The sequence below is a fragment of the Gymnoscopelus microlampas genome, assembly GCF_963454915.1.
Source record: "Gymnoscopelus microlampas genome assembly, chromosome: 8".
Lineage (NCBI taxonomy): Eukaryota > Metazoa > Chordata > Actinopteri > Myctophiformes > Myctophidae > Gymnoscopelus > Gymnoscopelus microlampas.
In genome coordinates, this window is record NC_139945.1 from 40,534,876 (window position 1) to 40,555,483 (window position 20,608).

The 20,608-nt window shown below is 42.1% G+C and overlaps 3 protein-coding genes across 8 annotated transcripts in view; 2 read left to right on the plus strand and 1 right to left on the minus strand.

Annotated features, from left to right (window-relative positions):
* sipa1l3 (signal-induced proliferation-associated 1 like 3) overlaps window positions 1-8,064 on the plus strand; it is a 75,719-nt gene extending 67,655 nt beyond the window's left edge. The window contains exons 18-25 of one of the 5 annotated variants that reach the window (XR_014601240.1): window positions 724-951; window positions 1,410-1,578; window positions 1,708-1,882; window positions 2,166-2,315; window positions 3,589-3,715; window positions 4,259-4,340; window positions 4,583-5,412; window positions 5,496-8,064. Coding sequence is in view for 1 of the 5 variants with exons in the window: in XM_084063707.1 (XP_083919833.1) it covers window positions 724-951; window positions 1,410-1,578; window positions 1,708-1,882; window positions 2,166-2,315; window positions 3,589-3,715; window positions 4,259-4,340; window positions 4,583-4,729 (1,078 nt within the window). In the remaining 4 variants the exon portion in view is untranslated. Of the gene's footprint in view, window positions 1-723; window positions 952-1,409; window positions 1,579-1,707; window positions 1,883-2,165; window positions 2,316-3,588; window positions 3,716-4,258; window positions 4,341-4,582 lie in introns of all 5 variants that reach the window. The other 4 variants (XR_014601241.1, XR_014601242.1, XR_014601243.1 and 1 more) reach the window with 4 other exon arrangements.
* LOC311049835 (ribonucleoside-diphosphate reductase large subunit) lies at window positions 5,370-13,308 on the minus strand. Of its 2 annotated transcripts, XR_014601244.1 has the most exons (5): window positions 13,144-13,308; window positions 9,892-11,873; window positions 9,576-9,764; window positions 6,226-9,425; window positions 5,370-6,142 (listed from the first exon to the last, which is right to left on the minus strand). XR_014601244.1 is itself a non-coding variant. In XM_084063710.1 (4 exons), exons 1-4 carry the CDS (start codon window positions 13,160-13,162, stop codon window positions 9,225-9,227), a joined length of 2,391 nt encoding a protein of 796 aa, XP_083919836.1. In that variant the 5' UTR covers window positions 13,163-13,308; the 3' UTR covers window positions 5,370-9,224. The 2 variants fall into 2 exon arrangements, 1 of the variants encoding a protein (XP_083919836.1); XM_084063710.1 differs by having other exon boundaries at window positions 5,370-9,425.
* Window positions 13,309-14,734: 1,426 nt separating this feature from the next.
* Window positions 14,735-20,598, plus strand: qpctla (glutaminyl-peptide cyclotransferase-like a). The gene is made up of 7 exons (XM_084065262.1): window positions 14,735-15,523; window positions 16,289-16,435; window positions 16,568-16,861; window positions 17,432-17,593; window positions 18,681-18,780; window positions 18,894-19,010; window positions 19,107-20,598. Exons 1-7 carry the CDS (start codon window positions 15,308-15,310, stop codon window positions 19,250-19,252), a joined length of 1,182 nt encoding a protein of 393 aa, XP_083921388.1. The 5' UTR covers window positions 14,735-15,307; the 3' UTR covers window positions 19,253-20,598.
* The last annotated feature ends 10 nt before the right edge of the window (window positions 20,599-20,608 follow it).

The following is a 20,608-nucleotide window of genomic DNA, read 5'->3' on the forward strand; positions in this document are numbered from 1 at the left end:
GCTGAGAGATATGGAGTATGGACATATCTCAATATTTATGCCAAACATCTCAATAGCTAATATACAATATGACTTATTTTAAATTCCACAGACATGTTGTGTTTATAGCGAACTAAAGACAGTTGCTTCCCCCACTCAAACACACTTGTCCGTCGGGCAACCTGAAAGAAAACTCCACCTGAGTCCTGAGCCCGAACGTTTTATTTACTTGCCACGGGCAGTCATGCAGCCGTTATGGTCAACCCCTGAGGCTTATTTATAATTCCTACAATTCCTATGCCCATACTTTCTGGTAGTTACCAATGCAGCAGTTATAACTTGACATGTGTGGATGAGAATAAGCCGGTTGTGATGCCGTTATTACATGCAACTTGGTTAACACAATGTCTAATTGACCATAGTCACACTGTGGCCATTTTGCGTCTTACGTCATTCTGTAGGAGGGATTTGAAACCCCACCCCGTAAGAGAAACATTGTGTCTATGGTCAATATGGTGGTTTTCTATGTTGTCGATAAGCAAAGTATTCTTTCTGTTATCTTTGCATTGATGCAGTAACAATATTTGTGTGTGTGTGTGTGTGTGTGTGTGTGTGTGTGTGTGTGTGTGTGTGTGTGTGTGTGTGTGTGTGTGTGTGTGTGTGTGTGTGTGTGTGTGTGTGTGTGTGTGTGTGTGTGTGTGTGTGTGTGTGTGTGTGTGTGTGTGTGTGTGTGTGTCCTCTCAGGGCCTGCTATACTCCCCAGGGTTACAAGACCCCTGCGGCTGAGAAAACACGGCCTGTCCGCACCTCCACCACACCCACCTCTGCTCATCTCTCCACCACCCCTCTCTCCAGCTCTGCCCCCAAGTCCTTTTATGGCAAGAGCAGGCAGAATGCCTGGCAACCTGAAGATAACGGCCCATCACCTTCAAACACCACAACATCCAGCTCTGATGGCAACAGCACCAAGAAGTGAGTTGGACAATAAGGGTTTAATTTATAGCAAGAAAAAAAGAGAAAGCATCAAAAACAAAAAAGGCACTGCGCGCCCCACATTTATGAAACGCTTGTAGAACTAATTCATGTGTTAAGTCCTGTCCAGTCTGAGAACTGCTTTTTTTGAATAACAGAACGAGCATATCACACTTTGACATGGTACCATTGTCAAGTATTTGTAATTGCATAATACACACATTGATTGAGTGCAATTCAGCCTTCGAGTCTCTACTGAAGTTTAGATCATGTTAAAGTCTTTATTTGTTGTTTGTTGTTGTTTATATACACATATTTATAGCATTTATATACTGTATATGTGATCTGTCAATGGATTAAGAACAAACATAGAAGGAGGAACCAGATGAGATATGGAAGAGCTTCACAAGTCTGTCATAATGCCTCATCTGTTTCACTGTCATGTTTTGTATCTTCAGGCAGGTGGAGCTGAATTCTAAGAATGTGTTTGGGCAGCCTCGTCTCCGAGCATCCCTAAGGGACCTGCGGTCTCCACGGCGAACATACAAGAGCACTATTGAAGATGACCTGAAGAAGCTGATCATCATGGACAACCCCGGAGACAACACACAAACGCAAAGAGATACGGTGAGGAAGGAACACACCAACACAACAAATTATTAGAATTGTATTGAACAATGAACGAACCATCTTCTCTGATAGGAAAATGTCTCAATTCAACTGTCCGCTCACTCGTCTCAATCTCTCATGCCATAGTCTCCCAGGCGCACCTTGCAGCGTACATTCTCTGATGAGTCCTTGTGCAGCGGGCGCAGGGATGCCAGCTTTGCAACTTCTGAGAATCAGAGCACAGCCAACGACGTGCTTTTCACCTGTACTCTGCCCACACGACGACACGCTCTGTCTGCCAACCACATGCAGAACAAGAAAGGTGGGTTGTGAAATGCACCGATGGTTCATGGTTGTAAGACATGTCGAAACAGAGATTTATGATGAACATTCGCTGCCGAGATCATTAGCTGCCAAAGGTCATTCTTAGGGGAGCCAATAATCTCATCATGATTTTCAGCTTGCCCAGTATTGCCAAGATGAAATTACAACTATACTGTATGTAGTTGCAAATGTAGCTCTTTGTTAATCATTTTGTAACTTCAATGGTTAATATAGCATGCACCATCTAATTACTGTACCCTCTCTCGATTCCTCTGCCTCAGTACCTCTGTCAGCATCTGAGCTGTCCCTTACAGAGGTGAGGGACAAGGTTCCCCCTTTGCGGAGGCTGGACCCAGGGCTGATGCCCCTTCCAGACACAGCCTGTGGTCTGGAGTGGTCCAGTCTGGTCAGCGCAGCTAAAGCCTTTGAAGGTGAGTGTTGGGGAACTCGGAGACAACTATAAGTAATGTAAAAGGAATATAAAATACAAGTGGAAGTAATGTAAAAGTAATGTACAATACAAGTGGAAGCAATGTAGACATAGATGTAATGTAAACTTGCTCATCACTGCTAATGTTATGGTTTGGGTTTTCTTTGTGTGCTTACATGCAGTGTTGTGGGTTCTCCCCCTAAATTTTAGAGGTCAATTTGCAGGAACCAGTCAAAACTAGTACTAGTATTTTAATGAAGCAACGTTTCGGTTCGATGTGCTTCCTCAGGCTCATACAAATACACCATTTTTGATGAGACCATTTTATGATGTAAAGCAGAATGATTTGTGATTTGCAGTTGTTGGGCATAAAGAAGAGGTTCCACTCACAGAAAAATGATCTTTCTGTGATCAAATAAACTTCTCACAGTGTTGGGGGGATAGGTTGCATTCAGTTTAATTCTCACAAAACAAAACCTTTCAACCCTGTATCAACCCTGTACCAACAAAAACCCTGGAGGGTTTTATATTGTTGCTGTCGGGTGGAAACCTCATGTGTTCAAAACTGTTACTTTTCAGAATTCAAATTTAAAGAATTGCAAAATTAGCAGATTGCTTTCAGCTTGTAGATCTGCTATTTGTGCTACTTTCGTGTGACACAGTATGACGAACTAGAGCATTAATCTATGAAAAAACATAAAAAGTTCACATCTGGAGATACAAGGTCTCTGCCCGACGGCAATGATATGCCATGTTAACTGCTGGATGCATTGTGTCGGTTTTGTGGTTAATCTAAGTCATGTCATACCCTCTCTGCTTGTGACACACGACACTCCTGGGAAAGAGAGAGGGATCTGGGCTCATTTCTATGCCCAGCAGATGACCCACCTTCATCCTTCCGTCCCTAGTGTCTCCTTCCCTGCAACCACAAAGTCCTTCACAGTGGGCCCAAACAACAGATCAACATGTGATCTAGGGCCTTCATTGCTGCTAAGACAAACTACGCTACTTGTGGCAGCACCTTATTGTGTGACAGCTCAAGGGACACTAGAAAAGATAAAAACAAACGACAGGGCCAGAAGCAGCTTTGTGAAAGTAACTGTGTGTGTGTGTGTGTGTGTGTGTGTGTGTGTGTGTGTGTGTGTGTGTGTGTGTGTGTGTGTGTGTGTGTGTGTGTGTGTGTGTGTGTGTGTGTGTGTGTGTGTGTGTGTGTGTGTGTGTGTGTGTGTGTGTGTGTGTGTGTGTGTGTGTGTGTGTGTGTGTGTGTGTGTCAGTTCAAAGAGCGGTATCCCTGTTCTCACTGAATGAGCCACAGGTTGGAGGTCCAGACATGAGGCCGGTTATCAGTCCTGTCCAGTTCCAGACACCACAGACCCCACGCACCACCCCCACCTTCAGTGGGTAAGTCATTACAATTCTGCAACATGCAAATTCAGTCAGTTGAAGTCCATTTAATTGCATACAAGGAAGTTGACATTAAAGAGAACATTCATCAGACTAGTCACTGGTATCGGTAACTGAAATGGTTTTGTTTCCTTACTGCCTCATGGTTTCCTGCTGCATCAATGTTGCCACCTTGTGGTTAGTTGTAGTACTGTCTACAGTTGACTTGAATGTTGTGCACATCCCAAAAAATGGCCTTGACCCATGACCATGAGTTTAACCCTTGAAACAGAGTAACAGTGCAAGGCCTTGTTGAGCATATTGAACCATTCTTGAAACATCGGTCTCACACATCCACATAGACAAACATGCACCACCCCACACACACACACACACACACCTGTGAAACCGATCTGCCCTTTCTCTAACATGAGTCGGAGTATAGGTGTGAATTGTATTAGGTTGTGCTCCTTTACTCTATGCAAATTAACGTGTGTGTGTGTGTGTGTGTGTGTGTGTGTGTGTGTGTGTGTGCGCGCGCGCGCGCTTGTGTGTTTTCAGTGATGAGGTCCCTAACGATCTTTCAGGGCGTCTCTACCACCTGGAGGTAATGCTGCAACAGCTGAACACTGACCTGGAAAAAGTGAGAAATGTATCTTTCTACAATTCACACTTTAATAAATCAGCTTCCAGCGTTCGCGCGTCTTACTTGTAGTATACAGTATGAATCATAGTGTATGAATTCACATTCAGTTTTAAGCACTACTTGTTCACGGTTTTCTTTTTTGAAGATGAATACAGTAGTTCAGCTAAGAAAAAAACAGACACCTTACTCTTTTTTTTCACCCTCCTCTCCCCTCCACACCCTCCTCTACTTCCTACCAGGAGAAGAAGGACAAGGTTGTGCTGCTAGCGGAGATGGCCAACCTCAGGGAGAACAACCATCGCCTGCAGGAGGAGAGCCTTTCAGCGAGTGAGCAGCTCCGGAAGTTCAGCCAACTCTTTACCAATAATCAACCAGAGAGGAAGTGACTTTGTGAATCATTCAGTACGTGAGGTGTTGTTCGGCGGGGAGCAACCGATGCCCACAGAGGTGGATGTGATGCAGGCTGAGGGAGGATTCTTTTTTTTTTGTTGGTCTTGTTGATGAGATAAGTCTTCTGAAGCCGTGTGCCCACAGTACCTGTGATACCCAACACACAAGGGCCCACAGACTGTTCCTCCACTCACCTTTGACTGGACTGCCTTAAACTGGAGAGAGAACAAAAGCAAAGTCTTATTTTTAAAATACACATATTGACCACCTGGCCTGCACACCACCCAGAGCATCATTGTACCCAGTCTCTCTATTTGTTCCTTGAGCCTGTCATTTTATTTTTCTAAACAGAAGTTTGAAAGTCTGAAATAGCTTACGCCTACGTCAGAGAAGCCAGCGAAGCCAGCGGACATCAGAGGACATTTTAATAAATTACTACTACAGCACCTGGAGAGGCCTAATACTGTTCCTGAAGCCAATTAGCCAAAAAAAAAAGACTAAGACTGCATTTGTCAGACTGCACTAGGAGTCATGGATTTTCAAGGCCTAAAGACATGGTACTGTAGTTATATGCCCATGTGGTACAATACTCTAATATCAACATCATCTTTATTGGTCTGATTGTTGTATAAGAGGTGTGTGTGTGTGTGTGTGTGTGTGTGTGTGTGTGTGTGTGTGTGTGTGTGTGTGTGTGTGTGTGTGTGTGTGTGTGTGTGTGTGTGTGTGTGTGTGTGTGTGTGTGTGTGTGTGTGTGAGAGAGAGTGTAGTCATGGAGGTGTCGGGTACAGCAAATACTCAGAGACAACAACAGAGTGTGTGTGTGTATGAATGTGTGAATGTGATGAACGGGTATAAGATATTTGAGCTATAAGCAAACTAGCTTGCTGTAACGTTTAAAGTATGGGCTGTGTTTTTCTCCGTTTACAGGGATAAACGGTGGCCCAGAGATGTGAAACAAGCCATCAAGTTCAGTGACCGTGAAGTCAATGTCACAAATTCAAATATAGTATATTGAATTTACCTTCTCTAACAGTGTAGGTTCATCTCATGACATGCTAATAGTGCTGGGGCCTCATTTATGAAGTATATATTTAAAGAAATATAAAATTCTTAAGCTCATGAATTGGGCACTCAGGTGCCGCAGGGGTAAAGTTCCTGCCCACCACCGTGAATATGAGGGGGTCAGATCTTCCATTGGTGCATCGGCTAGGTGTCCCAACGAGCGCAATTGGCCAAGTTCATGGGAGGAAAGCGAAGCAGGGAGGGCGTTCTCTGTCGCTTTACTACCGACTCCTACAGGCTGGTCAGGAGGGAGATGAACTGGGAAGTCACGTGTAACAGAGGTGCTTGCCTGCACCCTCCCTAAGATCAATGGACTACAGTACAAGGATACCTGGGAATTGACAGAACTGCTAAATTGGGAGAAAGGGGGCGAAATAGAATTGGGGGAAAAACTTTTTTTTTTTTCATTCTTTGAATCGGGCATAAGTACAGTATATTATGAGAAATTATATGAAGGACACGTTTACGCATAAATCCAATAACATCTATGAATGAGGCCCCTGGACTATAATTTGTACCAAAGTTCTTATGTTGTTGAACTTGACATCTCATTATTCTTTATACTGAATTCATAGTGAATGGCCATCTGTGTCACATACTAATTTAAGTGAAGCTCCTAAGTACAATAGTGAATTGTGCATATGGAAAATAGACATGTATTGCACATGTAACTCACTGTACAACACTGTAGCTCTTGTGTCTTATCAGAACCAATTTGTGTGTGTGTGTGTGTGTGTGTGTGTGTGTGTGAGAGAGGCATATGTCTGAGTACGAGTCTGTCATGTCTGGTTTGCAAATCCTTTCCTGTGATGAACGAATGAACACAAACGGGAATGAAAGGAACACAAAATACACTATTTATACTGCTGGCTTGCTTGATTCCAATTCTCTACGATATCTATTTTTCCTACAGAAGTGTGTTTTGTCTATCCAGGGCTGTTTTAATCTTCATTTGGTACTGCATGGAGGAAATGTCTTACCTCCAGCAAAGTGAGTGAATGGATGTATCTGACCCCATGTAAAACTAGAATAACTTGTTCCTGTTTGGACATGGTTATCGCAGTATACTGAACTAAGTCATGAACTCCCGCCTTGTAAATTCTTTCTCACTAGACGCCTTCCCTGATCTGACTGGAACTGTTTATTCTCTCCCCTCCCCTCCCAAAGTCACTCAGGTTCCTCACATACTGTAGATGGCCCTATTCCATACATCGTTCAATTGCTGTGAGATAGCACAAGTACAATATTACCGTTTTGTTTCTGATCATGGGCAAGAAAATGACTTCACTGCTATGTGTAACTGCCATTAATTTCTACTGCTCTCCACGCCTCTTTTTCAGTCGGTTTTCTGGTATTTTGCCCATAGAAACACTGTGTCTGCTCCGTACCTCTTCATCCTTCAACGGCCATTTATATTGTCTTGTCTTGGGTGATGTCATCCATTTGCGTCATTGCCAGTGGCATAAGAGCTTGATACTTTTTTTTACCTGAACCACAGCACAGGCAGGACTTGCGTTACTTGCAATACATTGTAAGAAACATATTTGCAATTTGGATCATGATATGCTATGCCACATGGGCTTGGTTCAAGCTTGGACCATTATTCTTCAGGCTTGGTATTAGCTCAAAATTTCCACTCCAAATCAAACATGACATACCAAATTCATACAAATCCCAAAATGGGGTTGAAACGTACAGCTTATTACAAGTAGCTGTTATCTGCAATGTCTTAATTGAGTTGATTTGCATGTGGAGGGGTTAGGTTTTTTTTCTCCAAGAATTGTTTCTATAAATATATATATATATAATTTTAAGCTAATTACAGTATACACAGTATGTGTTGAGCATAGCTTGGTGCACTGATGTTGCACTTGCACAAATCACAAACAGTAATGCATTAAGGTAAATGGTAATGTATGTTTTTTAGTTGTTTTTTAGATGTTTACTATTTTGATAATTTATTTCTAAACACATTGGCCACTTTTGCAAACTGGTAAAATAGTGAAAATAAGAGGGTACTGTTTTATTTGTGTATACAATTTTATTTCTGATCTTTGTACAAAGCTGATTTGTATGATTATGCATTTTTATTTCTGGCTTTTCTTTGCATTAGTGCTTTCTGCATGTGGCAGGGGTGCGCAATGCAGAAAAACTTTCGGTCGAACCTTGTTTTACTTGGGGATGTTATATCAACGAGTGTACATTTAAAAATGTAAATTATGTCTTCATTATTTTATAAGAAAAATATTAAATCATCTTTCAGAATAGCTATTTTCCCTATCATTCTGCAAATGCAAAACATACTGATGAATGAGGGAAATAATGAACATGAATCTGCTCCAGCCACAAATGTTTATTTTCCAAACTGTAACAGAACAAAATGGAGGTCTCTAGGAGTATATTATTTCCTAGTTAGCTATAAAAGCTAGTCAATGTTTGCGCAATAGACATATACTAATGCAATTTGTCTCCTGAAGATGTCCTGTAAAAGCTACATATCGCTGTCTAAAAACTGTTCCAAGAGATCAAAAGGTAGGGTAATAAGTGTTTAACAGCTCTATTTTCTGATAGTACTCATTGCTATAGTGTGCTTGTTCAGTAAAAGGGGTCTCTCCAGCTCTTTATTAATGCCCTCCTGATTGGCTTAAATTTTGTCACCTACCTGAAAACGTACTATATTCCAAGGAGCTGGAGAGACTCTGTAGCAATGCTCACTAGCAGAATATAAACAAAAAAACACTTACCCTACCTTTAATACATTTCAGTGGTTCAATATTTATACTTTCACGGTTTAAAAAACAAAATAGCCGGTTGAGCTTGCAGAGCGGCTATTTATGTGCGACACTTGCACAAATAGGTAGAGCATTCATTTATGGAAAAAACATGCAGATCTTCAAAATGACCGCTTAACCACGAAATAAAGGAGTATTTATATTACAGTAGAATGGCAATGAGCAATCTCTGTTAACAGCTTCAACTTCTATTCAAGTAATTTCATTTTCCCCAAATACAAAAGACATAAAAAGTTTTTTTTCTTTTGACTTGTCATGAGCATAGTTTAATATAAGAAACGCGTTTATTATCAATTCAATACTATACAATACAATCTTGCAAGTAGCTCCCAAAAGTAATAAACTACTTGGTAGTGAGAAGTGATACCAGTGATGGACAGTAACTTTTTTTTTACATTTACTTGAGTAGTGCACTTAGTAAAAAAAGATCTGTACTTTACTTGAGAGTATTTGTACAAGCTCACAAAAGTTGCTATGAGTTGTGAGCTAGTAGATCTGTTATTTTCGCTATTGTTTTTTATATTTCTAGACAATCTTGGAATTTCTGGGGGAAATGACAATGTCTTTGTACTTTGTCCACCACTGGTGATAACTGCTTAAACTTGTAACTTGAATATGATGACTTATTAGCAGGTATTTAAGAGCCACACATCAGGCACTCATCCCTGTTCTCCAAGGAGCAGACTATAGCAGCAGCGTTGCGCTCCTTGATCTCCTTCTCCTCCTCCTCTGAGGTCTTTGCTGGCTGGGACTCCTTCAGCTTCTCCTTGTTCAGAGTGAACTGGATGGGGTTGGCGGCAGGCTTGGTACGCAGGTAGTACATGCCTGTCTTCAAACCCTGTAATGAGAGATGTGGACTCTTAATATAAATACAAGTTGCCTTGTTGTGGCACTTACAATTGTGTCTTCTATTTAAATTCATTAATCCCTTGCAGATTATATCTAAAGTAATTGGTACCTTCATTTCTCTACTGCGGCTTTGACTTACTTGCTTCCAACCATAGAAGTGCATGCTGGTTAGTTTGCCATAGTTTGGCTCTGCAATGTGGATATTCAAGGACTGGCTCTGGTCAATGAAGGCGCCGCGGTCTGCAGCCATCTTGAGGATAGTCTTCTGGGAGATTTCCCACACGGTTTTATACAACTCCTTTATATCATCTGGTATCTCGCCAATATCCTGTGGAAGTCAAACACTGGTTAAAAATGTCTAACAAAAGCAATGTTATATCTATTGTGTATGGATGTATTAACGTTTTTTCTGGACACTGTCACATTAAATTATCAGATGGGGTGTAGTTTCTCACCTGGACAGATCCAGTGTGCGCAATCAGCTGGTTTTTCATCTCCTCGTTCCACAGTCCTCTCTCTGTAAGGTCTTTCAGCAGGTGGGGGTTAACCATCTGGAACTCCCCAGAGAGAACCCTGCGGGTGTAGAAGTTGCTTGTGTAGGCCTCAATTGACTCATTGTTGCCAAGGATCTGGGCCGTGGAAGCCGTCGGCATAGGGGCAAGCAGTAGACTGTTCCTCACACCATGTTTGGCAATCTTCTCCTTCAGTAGTTTCCAGTCCCAGAGATCTGTAGGAGTCTTCTCCCACATGTCATACTGAAGGATTCCCTTGCTGACAGGAGAGCCGGGGTAGGTTTGGTAAGGGCCGTGCTCAGCGGCCAGCTCACAGCTGGATTCAAGGGCAGCATAATAGATGGTCTCAAAGATCTGAATGTTGAGCAACTGGGCCTTGGGGCTTTCGAAGGGGAAGCGCATCAGGATGAAGGCATCAGCCAGACCCTGGACACCAATTCCGATGGGCCTATGGCGCATGTTGGAGTTTTCAGCCTCGGGCACTGGGTAAAAGTTGATGTCAATGATCTTGTTTAGGTTCTTGACAATGACCTTAGTGACATCTGCCAGCTTTTTAAAGTCAAAAGTCCTTTCCGGGGTGACGTACATGTTGAGTGCGATAGAAGCCAGGTTACACACAGCCACCTCATCCTCGCTGGTGTACTCCACAATTTCTGTGCAAAGGTTGCTGCATTTGATGGTACCCAGATTCTGCTGGTTGCTCTTCCTATTGCAGGCATCCTTGTAGAGCATGTAGGGTGTACCCGTTTCCGTCTGGGACTCAATGATGGCATGCCACACTTGCTGAGCCTTCACCACACGCTTGGACTTGCCCTCTCTCTCATACCTGGTATAGAGCTCCTCAAACTCCTCCCCCCAGCACTCGTCCAGCCCAGGGCAGTCACTGGGGCACATCAACGACCAGTCTTGGTTGCTCTCCACTCTCTTCATAAAGAGGTCAGGGATCCACATGGCATAGAACAGATCTCTGGCCCTCTGCTCCTCCTTCCCAGTATTCTTCTTCAACTCCAAGAAATCAAACACATCAAAATGCCATGGCTCCAGGTACATAGCAAAGGCTCCAGGTCTCTTGTTACCACCCTGATCAACATAGCGTGCTGTATTGTTGTACACTCTAAGCATAGGGACTAGCCCGTTGGAATTACCGTTTGTTCCGGCAATGTAGCTTCCTGTTGATCTGATGCAGCTAACTGCCACTCCAATGCCACCTGCTGATTTAGAAATGAGTGCACATTGCTTCAGCGTGTCATAAATACCTTCAATGCTGTCATCCTTCATGGCCAGCAGGAAACAACTTGACAGCTGGGGTCGATTGGTGCCAGCATTGAACAAAGTGGGGGAAGCATGGGTGAACCACTTCTCTGAGAGGAGGTTGTAGGTCTCGAGAGCGGCATCAATGTCTCTTTTATGAATTCCAACAGCCACTCTCATGACCATGTGCTGGGGTCTCTCAGCAACCTTCCCATTTATCTTCAACAGATAAGACCGCTCAAGTGTCTTAAAGCCAAAGAAGTTGTAGGAGAAATCTCTGTCAAAAATGATGGCCGAATTTAGACGATCCTTGTTTTCAAGGACAATGTCAAGCGTGTCCTTGGAGATCATAGGAGAGTGGCGATCATTTAAGGGGTTGACATAGTTGTACAGATCCTCCATCACGTCGCTGAACACTTTCTTGGTCTCTTTGTGCAAGTTAGAGACAGCAATCCGTGCAGCCAAAATGGCATAGTCGGGATGCTTAGTGGTGAGGGTGGCTGCAATCTCTGCTGCCAATGTATCTAGCTCTATGGTGGTGACTCCGCTGTACAGACCCTGGATCACCTTCATTGTAATCTGGGTTGGGTCCACAAAGTCGGAATTCAATCCATAACAAAGCTTTTGGATACGAGAGGTGATCTTATCAAACATGATACGCTCCTGGCGTCCATCTGAAAAGAAAAAAACAGGTCTTTATCAACAAATGTGTTTGGCTCAATAAAAATAAACATGGCATCTGTCCAAAAATGCATTTGGTTAAGTGAGCCAAATGATTGTGGGAAAAAGTATTAAAGATGACAACTCCATAAATTATAATTTATAGAAATGATGGCCTAATTTTTTAAATGGGCATATACCGTAGGCAGATACGCTAGCTAGTAGCTAGCTCCATTAAGAACCTCTCACTCCGATATACAGCTCCAAGATGAGGTTCTATGTGGATGTCACCTAGAATTCGGTGGAACGGCCGCAAAGGCTCCGCTGTTTACCCTTTTGTCAACATCGTATCCCAAAATGAATTGTAGATTCCACACCGCACGGATGTTTAAGGTTTGGTCCGGGGCATAATATTTTAGGTCCGGAGCGAAACTACCCGTTTAAATCGCTTATTTAGTCAGCCTGTGGCCATGTTTCCCATTCAACCCGGAAAACCCCCCTACGTAGGCTGCCAGTACTGCTCCCGGTTCGGCTACAATGGGAAACATGGCCACAGTCTGACTAAATAAGCGATTTAAACGGGTAGTTTAGCTCCGGACCTAAAATATTATGCCCCGAACTAACCCTTAAACATCCGTGCGGTGTGGAATCTACCATTAGTTTTGGGATACGATGTTGAAAAAAGGGTAAACAGCGGAGCATTTGCGGCCGTTCCACCGATCCTGGGTGACATCCACATATAGAACCTCATCTTGGAGCTAGCTAGTAGCTATCATTATGCTGCTGTAGTGTGGGAACCAAGGTACTTTATGGCGCCAACTAAAACAAAGGCTACACACTAAAATCCTGAGCTTAGAGTGTACAAATGGAGCATTTTGGGGGCATTTGTACTCTAGTTAAATGAACACTCATGATTTTACATTGTAGCGAGCTCAGTTGACAACAACCGCCACGAAATGACAGCCTAGAATCGTTGCTATATTCCATGAGTGATCATTTAACGAACCAACCGATGCGACATACCATTTTACCCGGGCTAGGTGGCTAACCAACACGGTACGTACAGTAGTAAACATTGTAGCTAATGGACAGGCTAACGCTGGTTTTATTAGCTTAGATATGGAAAACAACGAACCTTACAGTAAAGTACGTTAGCAAGGCATGTTGTTTCTACTACAACTGTCAACTTCCACCCATTACTGCCTGGTTAAAGAAACCACATCAAATAGCTGATGTCTGGGTAACATTATGTCAAACTATTGTTTTATTTCAGTAAAAACCTACCTCGCTTGACCACGTGCATCTTGCCGAGATCCCTGGAAAACCTGACGGTTTATCCTACAACAAGAAGACAGTCACAGTATTTAGATCTGTAGTAACTAAGTGTTGATCTTTCACACTAGAAAGCAAAGCGGGAATAGCTCGAAAAACCCGCAACATCTATGTATGTATTTGATAGATGAAGAGGTGGACGTGCTGTTCGACCAATCAACATCCGTATAACAGAGAAGCCAAGTGTTTTTTAGCCAATCACCACTGCTTATATTCACTTCCCTTCATCGATCCGGGGCGGGGCGAACAATCTGGCGGCAGTGGCGGGACGTTTTAATCAAGAAAAACTAGGTCATTATAGTTTTTATAACGAGGATGTAACGTAGACATGCATGGTTTATGGTTATAAAACAGTTTTTCTTTTTTACTTAAGTTAAAGTATCAATACTGCAGTGTAGAAATACTCTGTTAGAAGTAAAAGTCCGGAATTCAAATTGAGTCAAAGTATCAAAATATACTAAAGTACCAAAAGTAGAAAGTAGAAAGTATGCAGAATGTCCCATTTCACAAGTCTTCACATTCAAATGTATACAAATCTTTTGAAAATAGCTTGATAACTTGATGTGACACATTGTGAGCTTAAAGAAAGATGCTTTGCATTGTAATAATAATCTAAATGTACAAAGTAACTAAAGTTTTCAAATAATTGTAGTGGAGTAAAAGTACAATATTTGCCTCTGAGATGTAGTGGAGTAGAAGTGCAAGTATTGAAAATTGGAAATACTCTAGTAAAGTAAAAAAAAAGTACCTCAAAATTGTACTTAAGTTCAGTACTTTAGTTAGTACATGTACTTAATTACTTTCCACCACTGTTAGTTGTCATACTTATTTCAAGGGACGGTTGGCAGCCCTGTTCCACTGTCCCTTTAAATTGTTTACTCCACAGTACGACGGTGTGGCGAGCCAAAAAGAACAAATTTACAAGCTGAAAACGCGTGGCGTTGCTAGACGGTTGCAACGCGCGGTTAGCTTGTAGATCTGTTCTGTTTGGCTCCGGACACCCTCGCGCGATCACCGTTCTGCGTACGACATCCCGGAAGTCAATTTGGGATGTTTATTTTTGTATTTTTATTTATTTTCTTTAATACTTCAAGAGGAAACGAGCAGCATCGGACCGACCAGTTTACATTCACTCAATGATTTAATATGTTTACTACCAATTCTGTGCTGCTAGGCGGAGAGAAGTCAAAGTAAAAACATATTACACATGATGCGTTACACATAACAGCGACAACATACGGAACAAGCACTACCGGATAGTGTTGCCAGAGTATGTGAGAGAAATATGCAACCAAGTCTAGGAAAACAAGCCCAAAAGAAGCGACTACATGAGCACTTACATCGCTATTTGAAAATAGCCGATCTACAAGCTCACAGCGACGCGTTGTGAGAAAAAAAATTGACAAATATTTTTTGAATCATTTTACCAACACAAATCTGGCACATAACATTTTCAGATGGGGTTAGGGACAAATACATATTAATTTGGGGTTCCAAATATTTGAGAAACATTGGTTTAAACAGCATTTAGGAAAGCAGCTCAAATAAGAAACTACACTTTAGAAACAAGCCCAAAAAAACGTAACTAGCAACTACCAATATTTACAAGCAGTTTTACAGAAAAACAAGCCCAAAGTCGCTTATAATAAGCGGACATGGCAACACCAACACTACTACCGGATTATCAACTGTGCTGCTAATATGTAACTGTGCTCAACACGTTGTGCAGCAGCACCGCACATTTCTCTGTATATATTATGTACAATATTGTGCGTAACAACACATCAAAGCGAGACCTACATCCAAGGTCCTGAGCATGAGACTGCAGGAGGGTCGTTTTATAAGATGGGGCTGGCTGTTAGGTTCGTCTATATAAAGGGTAACCTATTATTTTTGAAATAGGAGCAGGGCGTTGGAAATAATATGACTATTAGAACAAAGGTACGACACATAACAGCCTGTTTTACCACAGTGGTCATTATAGCCGTGAACTGAGGGCCAGCCTTCCATGCCTGTAGAATTGACACGTATAGCTAGCTGTGTGAACTGTGACATCTGTCAACGGAGAAGTGAACTGCAGAGAGCCTGACCTGTGTGTCATCACCATCCAGTCACCATGTCCAAATCCAGCCGGCGGTACAAGCCTCTGCAGAGCAACAACGGCAGCGGACCACTGCCCGGCTGTGACAGGGTCCCGGTGCCCCGGGTCCGGGTCCTCATCTTCTGTCTCGTCGGTGTGCTGATCCTGGCAGTCATACTGGGAATATACCTGTCCAATGAATCGAGCGGAGTACCTTCCAACCTCCCCTTTTTAGATCTGGCAAAGGACAGGGTAAGAGACGCCATCCCACTGGTCTAGTTAGAACGTTATTGCGATTTAATTTGATTTAAAATGGTTCCACATCACAGGGAATTGTCAGAAATAGAAATTGATCTATGAGCTTTTTAAGGATTTAAGTCGCATAGCCTACATGAGAGTGCATGAGAGTCAAATTTAGGAATCATCTTAAAAAAAATATTTTATTGGATAGAGCTGAACTATAACTTAAACAGTGAAATGATGTACAGTTGTACAGGGCAAAGCTGCTGTTTTTTCTGCCATTTTTCCTATTACACAAATACAATGTTTTACTCAGTCAGACCAAGTGCAGATGGCTACATTCATACTATTTATTTTATCTTGTTTTATTATTATTATTATTGTTATCAAGATAATTAGAAGATCTACTCTTCTTACCTGTACCTATCCTGTGTTTCATGCTTACTGTTGTTCCTGCTATGGCACATTAATTTCTCCAGGGATCAATTATAGTCTATCTATCTGTCTAGTGCCATTCTTCCCTTCTTTTTATGGACCTCCCAAGGGGGCCCTCAGTTTACTCTGCAAGTTAAACTGTCACTGAGCAAGTTTAAAGGTGGGCCAGGGAGAGGTGGGTGGGTTAAAGTGGATCTTGGAAATCCAAAGTCCTTAGTTGGGCCCAACAAGGATGGGCCTGCTGCAATTGTACAGATCATTGAGTGTCATAGGTCTAGCTGGGTCATGCTTTCTGGGTCTTATATTCATTGATCCTTTTATAAATCCTGTCTTCCACTCCAGTTGTCCCACAAGGCGAGTAAATGCTCTGCAACACAGGTACGTCGCCTGGCCTCTCAGGTTGATGGAACACGTCTGTGGGAGACTCACCTGAAGCCCATCCTCATAGAGAGGCTACCTGGAACACAAGGCAGTCTGGTTGTACGACAGGTATGTGCATAAATGGAGTGATTGATCATGTGAACATTTATTTAACATTTGCATATGCTCATTCCTTCAAAACAATTCTCAAAACACGCACACACACATTTATGTATATACATTATGTCGTTTCTACTGCAGCATATCTCTTCCACACTGTCTTCCTTGTCGGCCGGCTGGACTCTAGACGTAGACTCCTTTGTGTCTCCGACCCCCCGTGGCCAGGTTACCTTCACCAACATCATTGCCACCCTCGACCCTTCAGCTCCACGCAGGCTGCTACTCACCTGCCACTATGACTCCAAGGCTCTTCCACCTGACCCCCGTGCCCCAGAGAAGGTTTTTCTGGGGGCCAGTGACTCAGCTGTACCCTGCGCAATGATCCTGGAGCTGGCCACTGCCCTGGATGTCCAGCTCAGGTCACTCAAACAGCAGGTATCTGCCCAGATGTTCTTTATTTAGATATCTTCAGTTTTAATATTATTGGAAATGAATCTGATTGAAGTGATTGTGTTGGTGGTGTGTTTAACGTAAGGAAGAGAGGTAAACTAAGAAGAGAGGTAAAGAACAGTAAAAAGGGGTCAAAGAAAAAGTTTCAAACATAATATAGTTATGTCCCCTTTTCTTTTCCCTTCCATCCTTACTGTTATCCTTGCTCTCTCTGGAAAAGAGCAGGGAAAGCGGTGAGATGCTGACTAGTTTAGTCTCTCTCTCTCTCTCTCTCTCTCTCTCTCTCTCTCTCTCTCTCTCTCTCTCTCTCTCTCTCTCTCTCTCTCTCTCTCGGTAGAAAGTGCTGACTCCAGCCTCCTGTTGTGAGTGCAGTATTATTTGTATTTGGCAGCATCCTGCTGGAGACTGTGATCTATATGGTGGCTGGAAATACACACACTAAGATTACACTGCAGAGAAAACCACTGCCCTCAAAGGCTGCTTTGGGGGAACTTATGCTTGTCCTACCCTAGCATTAACATACATAAGCACGCTCACTCTCTCATTCTATCCCAGCACCCACCAGTAACTCTACAGTTGGCTTTCTTTGATGGGGAGGAGTCATTTGAGGAATGGACAGCCACAGACTCTCTTTATGGCTCCCGTCACCTGGCGGAACGCATGGCACATACCAACCACCCGCTGGGGTCCACGCAAACCACCATGCTCCATGCTGTGGTGAGCAGACTGTGTGTACATATGTACTGTATGTACTATAAGTATTAGGTCAATGCCGTTTGGAATGATGCCCACTGGGAAGTCTGGGAACGCATGCCCCTCTGGTTATGCAATACCTGTTGTCTTTGAAATGTAGTGCAGTAAGAGTGATAAAGATCCAAAATACAAATACAGTAATAAGTACAGTACTCAAGTAAATGTCCACAACTATAGATAGATTTGTTGTGCAGGAGAGATTGATATTTCACAATACAACACATGTAATACACTACATTCTACCTTACATCCATATAGTAAATTATTTGTTAAAATCTTTTAATCCCTATATGTTTTTGGGTTAAAAAATGTCAATCCCTATATATCTTGCAATTAAGAGAAAGTATATTCTACATGTTTGGCTAGGTTTACTTAAAGGATTAGTCTAAATTATTTTGGCAGTCTAACTATTTTCTATTCACAGCTTCGTCCATATATTTAAACCATTTCGCCCTAAATTACAATTTTAGAGGTCGCTGTTGTCTGTATGTACAAAACCTTATAGTTAATAAGTTACAGAAATGTGGATTTAGTTTGGAAATCAATATTTTCTTTTTGTGGCTTAGTATAGTATTATAATGCAAAACATTTTGTTCCTCTAAAACTAAAGTAAGTATAGTATGCTTTGGAAAATGGTTGGCAGTAATGTGAAGTATGCAGTGAGTTGTAGTCAATAAGCGAAACATGCCAGACCACCGGTATGGTTCTTTTGAACCGGGTAAACAAATCTTGTGCATTCAAATGTAGTTAGTTTGTAATGCAAGTTCATTCCCACTCTGTTTGCATGTTATTACTGAATCCCTCCTACAATATCTCTACAAAACAATGTCCCATGTTTTAAGATAAGACGAGATAAACCTTTTATTGAACCCCAAAGTGACATTAATAAATGTATGTATAAATGTAGGGCATGAGTGAGGAGTGGCATGAGCAGTAATGGTATGCACAAAGTTGTGCAATAAAGTGAGCAGGGATATACGGATATAATGGGAGCAGTGATTTCTATGTAAGCAAGCAAGACTGACACTCATGTTTCTTGACCCTTTCTCAGGACCTCTTTGTGCTGCTAGACCTGCTGGGTGCTGCTGACCCTCTGATTGTGAATCACTTTGATAACACCGCTCGCTGGTTTGACCGCCTTATTGCTGCAGGTAGATGTCACTGCAAGGTAGCAAGATTTGCCCCCCTCGCCTTTTCATCTCTGTCTCACGTGTCCTAACTCGTTGCCTTCCCCACCCCACCCCTATACCTCACTCATTCTCAGAGAAGAGACTCCATAGACAGGGTCTATTGACGTCTCACCCATCAGAGCAGACCTACTTCAGGAAAGACGTATACCTCGGACCAGTCCAGGACGATCACATCCCTTTCCTGCATAAAGGTGAGAGATGGACACCTTATGTACACACAGTCATACTCCTACCGTGGGTTTTGCTTTGAATCATTAATCCCCCCATATGCAAATATGTGCACACAGGTGTTCCTGTGCTTCATGTCATCGCTACACCCTTCCCCCAATTTTGGCACACACTGGATGACACGGAAGAAAACATGCACCGACCCACAGTGGAGAACCTTACCAAGATCATGGCGATCTTTTTAGCAGAATACCTTGGCTTTTGAACCCATGTGGAGTTCACCTATACAAAAACGCCCACACCGAGGTATGTATTAGTCAACCCAAGTCCAGTTGGCATATTGAACTGAGAACCTCTGTTCACAGTGCATTCTTTGATGGATGTTTTTAGACCAGTCGCCAGTCCATATACTGGAATGGACTGGATCCAGTACACCAGGGACAAACCTCCAGAATGGGCTGGTGAAATGAACTAAACTGATATAGATCATGATACTGCAATACCAGATGAGCTCAACCAAAGACTTGCACTACTGGATACTCTTGTATCCATGGCTTCATCTGATGAGTGACCGTGTAGCTCTTGTTTTAAGTTTGCCCATGCGTTAATGTGTATGAATTCATAGTAATAATGTTAAAGCCAGAAGGTTGAGGCAGCTTGATTAATGGTACCGCTTGTCCAAACACTAGGACACGCATCTTTTGACCCAGCCGTTTAATTACTCCTAAAATGTGATTGTAATGTACTAGTTACTAGTAACTAGTATGTACTGTGATGAACATACAGCTTTACGTTTACTCATGATTTCATGAAATAAGCTCTGAGCCAGGATATCTTCACTGTTCATAATGTGCCAATGGTTGAGAAAAAGTTATATTAGGACGATGTCCTGTATGTGTGTAACTTTTTTTGGGACCTTATAGTGACAAATAACATCAAGGTTTATTTTGTCCTGCACTTTTATTTTCTAATTTTCTAAGTTTCTGCTGTTATCAAATGCAGTGAAATAAGGATTTTTCTTCCATACATACATGTAATGGTGTAACAGGGTCAGCAATAAAATGATGACCCTGATGATTTATTTTATCCTTATGAAACTGGTTACGTGATGCAGTGTATGAAGATGAGAAGACACTGGAATATATCATGAGTAGATCATTGAAATGTCTATGCATATGTTGTTTAGTGCAACCACACCTGAGCAAGAATGAATGTTATGGTATCATGTTACCACATTGAAGAATGATCTATGAGGTACAAGTAATTCTAAACTATTGAGATGCACCCATGTGTGTGTATGACAGGCGGCTATGACATTTGTGTCTGTCTCTTACAATATATGGTATTATTCACATGTTAGTCTTGAAGCAATGTCTAATGACAACTCATGTTTGATAAACTTATTTTTTCCCCTTTATTGACGCAGTTGGACCGTACATTCACAAAGTAGTACATATAACACCAACATACAAAAATATGAAAATGATCAGTCAGGTAAAAGAAGTTAAGCCTAATTTACACTTTGCTGTACAACTCAGTTAAGATAACTGAATTTCAACATGTTTTCTTTTTGTTACAAATCTGTTATATTTGCAGTCTTACAATAAAGTATTTGGCTTTA

What these genes read in the sequence shown, in the direction of transcription:
- LOC311049835 (XM_084063710.1), bottom strand. An exon ending in CGCACACTGGATCTGTCCAG is followed by an intron (nt 9,765 to 9,891) that starts GTGAGAAACTAC and finishes TGACTTCCACAG; the next exon opens with GATATTGGCGAGATACCAGA. An exon ending in ACTTCTATGGTTGGAAGCAA is followed by an intron (nt 9,426 to 9,575) that starts GTAAGTCAAAGC and finishes CTCTCATTACAG; the next exon opens with GGTTTGAAGACAGGCATGTA.
- qpctla (XM_084065262.1), top strand. Translation starts at nt 15,308, where the DNA reads ATGTCCAAATCCAGCCGGCGGTACAAGCCTCTGCAGAGCAACAACGGC. An exon ending in GCAGTCTGGTTGTACGACAG is followed by an intron (nt 16,436 to 16,567) that starts GTATGTGCATAA and finishes TTTCTACTGCAG; the next exon opens with CATATCTCTTCCACACTGTC. An exon ending in TGACCGCCTTATTGCTGCAG is followed by an intron (nt 18,781 to 18,893) that starts GTAGATGTCACT and finishes ACTCATTCTCAG; the next exon opens with AGAAGAGACTCCATAGACAG.